This window comes from Cystoisospora suis (genome assembly GCF_002600585.1).
Source record: "Cystoisospora suis strain Wien I chromosome Unknown contig_1734, whole genome shotgun sequence".
Lineage (NCBI taxonomy): Eukaryota > Apicomplexa > Conoidasida > Eucoccidiorida > Sarcocystidae > Cystoisospora > Cystoisospora suis.
The window spans coordinates 5,933-12,832 of record NW_027154534.1 but is presented as its reverse complement, the minus strand read 5'-3'; the positions used below and the strand labels follow the sequence as shown (position 1 = coordinate 12,832).

The window sequence follows — 6,900 nt, the reverse complement described above, 5'->3', positions numbered from 1 at the left end:
CGGCTATCTCTCCCAGTATGACATCTCTCGACTGCCTACCTGAGAATTTCTGCGGGCCTGGCCACTTCCCTCGGGCTGCTTCTTGTGACGGGAGCCTTTGCTGCCGAACCCCAGCACGTCCGCTACAAAGGAATTTAGGGGGGAACTCCGCAGAAAATCCGGTAACTGTGGCTTTCGCAGCAAAGAACGAAGATGGTGGCTTCGGTGTCCTGATACTAGAGACCGAGCCCCGCACACTTGGTACTACCCCTTGCTTCAGTGGAGCCGAGGGCACTCCATTCACTTGCGCCGAGGACACCACGCTGCCGCGCTGTCTTGAGTGGCTAACAGAAGATAGAGCAGAAGGTGCTGTCTGTCTCAGCACTGGGCCTTTCGGAGGGTGACCGGCGTGGGATAGGAACTCGGGACATTCATCGGGTGTGGCGTACCCCCCTTCGCAGGTGCCCATGACCAAAGCTCGGGCTGGCGACTGCGCCTCGGTCTCCCACTGTCCCTTACTACCCGGAAAGGGCTCCTCGGCCTCCTCAGCCTGCGAGTAACGGACATCGGGCTTCTCAGACTTGACTTCAGCTGGCCACGCCCTCTCGCGCAAAGAAACTGCGTGTGCGCCTCCCTGGACAGCACTCCGGAGATGCATACCGCCTCTTCGACTTCCGTTAGCCCGTCTGTAATCTTGCCCACTAACTTGCTCGATGCGACTAGAATCAACCGCCCCGGCAGAAGAAAACTCCTTGGTGTGGTGACCTGAACGAGTGGCCTTGCTCGTTGGCCGGACCGTCTCTGGGTGGCGGTCCGGGCAACGGCCGTCTTTCTCAGTGCGTGCAGCAGCAGAGAAAAGAGAAGGCTTCGACAAACTTCGTGCACTGAGAGGGCTCCTCTCCCTTGGTCGACCAAAAATCGGTGACTGCACACGGATTCCTGCACCGGAGTGGGTCCTAGCGGAACCGTCATGCCGCTTCTCCTGCTCAGCCGCCGCGAGACTTCTGTCCTTCCGTTGCATCTTCTGCTGGAGCACGGTCCTCGCAGATGCAAGGAGCCCTTGCTGGTGGTCTGGATGTGACGACTGTGCCTTCCCTTGCTGGTGCTGCCGAAGCTTTTGAAGGCGCTCTTGCTGCTTCCGCTCCTTCAGTCGCAGTTGTTGAGGCATGTGTCTGTGCATCGGTATAATGAAAGGCTTGTCAGTGGACGGCCTTTGTGTCCCAAATCCTGCTCCGCCGTCGCCGTCCGCCTTCAGTTCTACAGCACCTGCACTGATCTCGAGAACGACTGAAGACGCCGTCGTGCCTGATCCCGTTGCCGCGCTATTGCCTCGAACAGAGGTCGGGCGAGCTTGAGGTGAGACAAGCTTCTCTTTCCCGTCGCGGGCGCAACGGCGAATGGATGAAAGTTCTTCAAAAACATGTGCTTTGACGTTGACAGGACTAGCAATGCGACCCCGAGAAACCTTGCCATCGCCTCTATGTTGTGCAGCACTCGCCAGGACAGGTGCTGGTGTGACGGATGCCTCAAGGGGTGAGAAGGATCCCCATTCACACTGCAGTAGCGTGGGCAACCGCGATGGCCCCTTCGAGACCGATTCAGAGGGACGTACCGATAAAGGGTCCTTTTCAATGCGGAGCTCTTGATCAGACAGAGGCTGGCGGGGGTGCGACTGCGGCAAAGAGCTGAGAGAGGAGCGTAGCAAAGCGGTGCTATCGCACAGCTGAGAGAGCACTAGAGAATCTGTTGAGAGACTGAGACAGGGGTGCGCTTCAGATCTGAAAGACGGGCAGAGGAAAAAGCAGACAATCTGGAATAGTTGCACTGAACAGTGCGAGTGGCGCAAAACGAGTAAAAAAAGAAGTTCCAAGCCGTGGTAAATGTCCAAGTATACAAAGCAGCGGATAGCACTGTCCGCGTGCCTCCTACCACATACGAATTTCACAGGCGTCGAAGGAGCATATCTGCAAGAGGAAACCAACAACACGAGGCCTGTCCTCGCACGCTTCTACACACACGCCGTACCTCTAAACGTCGCCTTCGAAGAGAGCCGGCCTCGCCTGAGGTTGTCTCCCCACGTGCATGGGGACGCGGAACTGTAGTGTAAGTTCGGGGCAAGCTGGACCCAGGGGCTCAAAGACGCAACAGGTGGTGCTACATGCCGACAAAGTGCAGCTTGGACCGTGACGATAGGCATTAACTGGCAATTGAAAGCACTTCCCGCTGGCTCGTTTTCAAGCAGCCCGTTCGAACGACTATCGTCGCGAGAGATTCTACCGGCTGCGGCATACGCCAGTCAATTTCCTGCTTCCTTCCACGTAGAAACGACACTTCGTGTCGAGGCGAGAGCTTTCGGGTGCCAGGCAGCGTATACCCATACAAACGCTCACGGGCCACAAAACGAGAAAACAGGCTAACACGGGAATACCAGAAAAGACACAGTTTGCGTTCGAGAAGCCTTCTGCACAGTTGCAGGTGCGAAGTAGCTCGCGACGTACAAAGCGTATGCAACGACTGCATCAGTAACATTGAGGCTCGGTGCCCGCGAGCGATCGCGAGCTTACCTGTCCGCAGGCGCCCCCTTTTCTTCACGTGTTTCCTGCACAAGGGTCTTGGAAAGCGTCGCGTCCGTGCTTCTCTCTCCGCGGGGAGACCTAGCTGCCCCCAGAGGTAGAGCCAGCCCTAGCAATTCATCCTGCGGGACCGTCACAGGCGAGTCTCGTAGGGTCTTCGTTTCTCCGTTCCAATGCTCCACACTGAGGGGTGCTCCCGGGAGCTTCAAAGCGCCGTCGGAATATGATACTGTGCCCGCAGCGCCCCCTGAAGAGGGGAAGTCCACTTCACCTACAGAGGCAGAATTACCGATCCTGGCATCATTCTCCTCTTCGTGGAGATGATTCTCGGCCTGCTGTTGTTGTTCTCCAAGAAATAGAAGCTGGTGTCGCAGCTGTTGCTGGCGCTGGTCCAGCTCCAGCCGCTTCAGCTCCTGCAGCTTCTGCCGAGCTGAAGTCGCTAAAGCACCGGCACTGTCAGGGAGGGGAAAGACATCAGGGAATGAGGAGCTCGTAATCGGTGAGAGGCTGCAGGGAAGCGGCTCCGGACTGGGAGGAAAGATCGGATAGAGAGCCGGCAACGAAGACGCCGCGGCTCGAGTATCCGCTGTAGGCCGTGACGGTGAAGGCCAGGGTGACGGATCCCCTAACATCTTCCTTTGAACCCTGGACAACGCTAACTGTCGTGCTCAAGCAGCTCGGCCAGCACGCAAGGAGACGACTGTGCACTGTACCGTACAAGAAACCGGCCACATTACTCAAAGGGTGTGATGGAGACTTGTCATTACTAACCAGCCACTTTTCGCAGAAGGCAACGTCTTCTTGCCGATCAGCGTACACCAGTGAGCAGTGGCGGCCGATCCTCTACACATGAGAGAACCTGGAGCGCCTCACACTGAGCGCAGTGCCCTGAGGAACACCTGAAGTCGTCCACCTCGCATGGGAGCGCGATGCTCGTGACAGGTCTGCGGGGGACGGAGCTCTTTCGAAGGCTGTCATGCGGCGTTACCGGTTGTAGTCGACAACTTGAAAGGTTTGGAAAAAATCTAGCTGTTGGTCGTTCTCCGCTGCTGCATGCTCATCTGCGCCGCCCCAACGCGCTGTCCCAGGAGCCAACGGACCACATCGCATGCGTCAAACCGGTGGATCCACGATGCGCCGAACAATTCCAACTTGTTCAGTGCCAGAACACTTGCCGTGTCCTCGCGTTGCTCGGCCCGTCAGCAGGGGCAGTTTGTGCAGTCGCGCACTGGGATCTATTTGCCACTGGGACGCGGCTTAGAAAACGACTGACCCTGCGGCCGGGGCCAGAACTGGTGTCAAGCGTAACCAAGCATCCTGGCAGTCCCAAATTACCGACTACGGGCCTCCAGGTGTCCGGCGGCGTCGCAGTGTTGGACACTAAGCAAAATCGCTCCCTAGTACTGAGGTAGCCTCAGCGATTCCGTCCTGTCTAGCCAACAGCGGGAATTCATTACCGAGTATGTGCGATGTCAGTATTGTCGACAACGAACTATCGCGGCAGTAGCCTCCCTTGTGTAGTTCGCAAGTGGTGTCAGGTGTACAAGGCGCATGGCGGCAGAGGTAAGGGGAATCTTACCCTCTTTCTGGTGCCCTGTCCTACACCGCCGTCAGCTAGTTGCACTGGGACTTCCGTATCTGCCACTGAATACAAAACGGGAGCCTTAGGGTGTCTCCGGGATGCCACCTGACTTCCAACAATCGATTTGCCACGACGACACCCGGATCAAAAGCGTACGCTGGACATCTACAACCCTAGATGCGGCTCTCGTGAATTCTCCGATCACCCACGGGCACGAGGTTCAGCCAGGGGGCCGTGGGAGTGCGCACCCACAGTGCCGAGACTTCTGCCTCGAGCCTGGAGAAGAGGAACAGTGAATTTTTTCTGAGAGGAAGTCTGCACAGGAGCTTCTTGCCGCCGTTCGGGCACGGATCACCTGACAAGAACCTGAAGAGGCACGCGGCGGTGACAACTCTTCGGCGACCCTCGCACGGGGACAGCACATACACTCCAGTGAAGGAGAAGCCGTTGCGCTATTTCCGATCTGAAAAATCACCACTTGTTCACGCGGATCCGCACAGGCACCCCTCGAGGTAACTTAAGTCTCATTTGGTGGAGACACCGACGCATGAGTGCTGATGCATGACTGTAGTACTTGTCGCGGCATCGCAACGCCAAGAGTTGTTACAGTCCAACCGTCCGTCTGCTGACCGAGCAGCTGACACCCTCTGCCGGTGAGGCTATCTCTCAGGACCGCCTGAACACTCTTTCTCAGCGGGCACCAAACCTCACGTGCTCACGAGCCGGAGCGCTCACGGCGGTCTCGCTTGCCGAGGTAAGAACAACGCAACAGCCATGCGGGTTGCTAGTCTCTGCCATGTATGTGGTGGTTGTACGTCATGAGATTGTGGCGTTTTCTCATCCGCATCGTTGTGTGTCGCAGCACCCCACTAGTGGACTGCAGAGTCTGGGACATCTCCGAGACAACAGCTGGGTTCGCGCCAAATGAGAAGTAGAAGAGACGCCCAAACCAGAATATGCCCTGCCGTGGCTTGACAATCCTGCAACAGCGAACATCGGAGAAAAGATGAGAGCAAATGTAAGACCCAACAGCATATGGACGCCAGAGCAGCGCATCCACCCCCGTCAAAGGAAGCCCGTTTGCTTCTGCGTTTGTATGTCCGTACCGTGAAGTTAAACTACATTGCGCTCTCGGCGGCAACGGGTACGCAACCAAGTTTCCTTGACGTGACTACAAAATGTGCAGACAGTGCGGCCTAATTTGGTGCCGGACGCTACCGCTCAACGGACGGGCGGTCAGTCGCCACCAAGATCTCCAGCTCGTCGTTACTGCGACGCCAGTTTCAGAAAACAAAGAAGGCACTGCTGTCAAAGAGTCTTCATCTGTCGGGGTGGTGAATACAGCTCACCACGACGTCAGCCGGTGCGGCTCTTCTTGCCTGAAGGTTCGAATGCGCATGCGCCACTTCAGAATGCTGCTTGCGTTCAGAGGCCGCACCTGAAAGCTGCTTTTCTCCAGCCGAGATCCCGCACTGCCAGCATGCTGCCGTGGTGTTTCCCAATCAGCGCCTCTTGCTGCTTTAGAAGTTGCTGGATGTCCGCACGCTGCATGCGCTTGGAAAGGAGAACAAACGTCTCGTAGAACACCATAATGGTCCCGCGACGCTCGCTGAGACAGGCAAGTTCTACCGGCTGGCGTGTTTCAGGACCAGATGACGCCCCATCGCGCTGCCGCGCACGCAGTCAGTAACGCTCCTGGCGGAAGCGCCCACGGAATGGTCCAACGAACTCCGCGGCGCTGACCCAGTGATCGCAGGAGCGAACAGTCGAGCAACCGGTAGACAGCACGTGGTCCTCCCTGTCACCGTCAGATACCTTGCTTGGCAACACTGTAATAGTCACACCACTTGCCGAGTCACACGAAGAAGCGCCCTGGAGTGGAAGACGAGAGCACATCCGATAGCACCACCGTCGCCGTGTGGCCTAGTTGTCTCGCACCTTGTATCAAAGCCGTAAGAAAGCGGCCCTCTGGAAACCAAAGAGCGCTTCGGGGACTGCGGGAGCAGCGCGGCGACGTCGAGCAACGTCTCTATAGTGATCGCAGAAGTAACCCACGTGAGCAAAGTGATACTGAAAGGAAAAGCGCGGCTGGAAGTGGAGAGGCCAACAACAGAAGCCGCGTGAACACGGACCGCCGCTATCAATGTCCGCCCGGAGGAGCACGCCCGCGAGGCCCGGAAGTAAAATCCAAATGTGGAGCCCACGCTACACCAAAACAACAGTTTAGGTGCCAAGAGACGTCAGAACCGAAGCAGAAGTGAACGTCGTCGACTGCTGTCTAGATACCGTCCCACTAACGGACGAGCGGCAGAAGTCACGGACTATTCTTTGCATGCCGATCGACGCATGAGCGACCACTGGCAACGCTCTCTTTGGCAGTGGTCGCTCATTGCATGCTTGGCTTTCTTTTGCTCCGATGAAAGTGTTGCTCTGTGGGAGCTTCGGAGCTTCTGTTCCGCTCGAAGGTTCTGCCTCCAAGTTCTGTCTTTGAGGTTGCTATACTGTGGAAGGCACGCACAGCACGCCTGTGCTCGGGAAATCGCGTCCTGTATTCGGCGCCAGCGAGCGGCAATGATCGTTCAAATGCGCTTGACGGACCATGTAAGGCTTTTATTGCACAAGTTCCTCAACTGGTCAGCCCCCCCGAGACCGCTCGGGGCGTGCACGACACTTGCCCCAGTAGGCGGGCATCCTACAGCACAGCGCCCACCGGGCTCGACATACGTTGCTTCATACCAAAGCACGACACTGACTGCCACGCGTGTG

At 57.2% G+C, this 6,900-nt stretch overlaps 1 protein-coding gene across 1 annotated transcript; it reads right to left on the bottom strand.

Annotated features, from left to right (window-relative positions):
- Positions 1–1,246: 1,246 nt before the first annotated feature.
- On the bottom strand, positions 1,247–6,613 carry CSUI_003840 (uncharacterized protein; the record flags this gene model as incomplete). The annotated part of the gene is made up of 4 exons (XM_068064035.1): positions 5,484–6,613; positions 4,132–5,114; positions 2,544–3,631; positions 1,247–1,757 (listed from the first exon to the last, which is right to left on the bottom strand). Coding segments are annotated over exons 3-4 (1,152 nt in total), but the record flags the coding sequence as incomplete, so codon positions are not given.
- Positions 6,614–6,900: the final 287 nt, after the last annotated feature.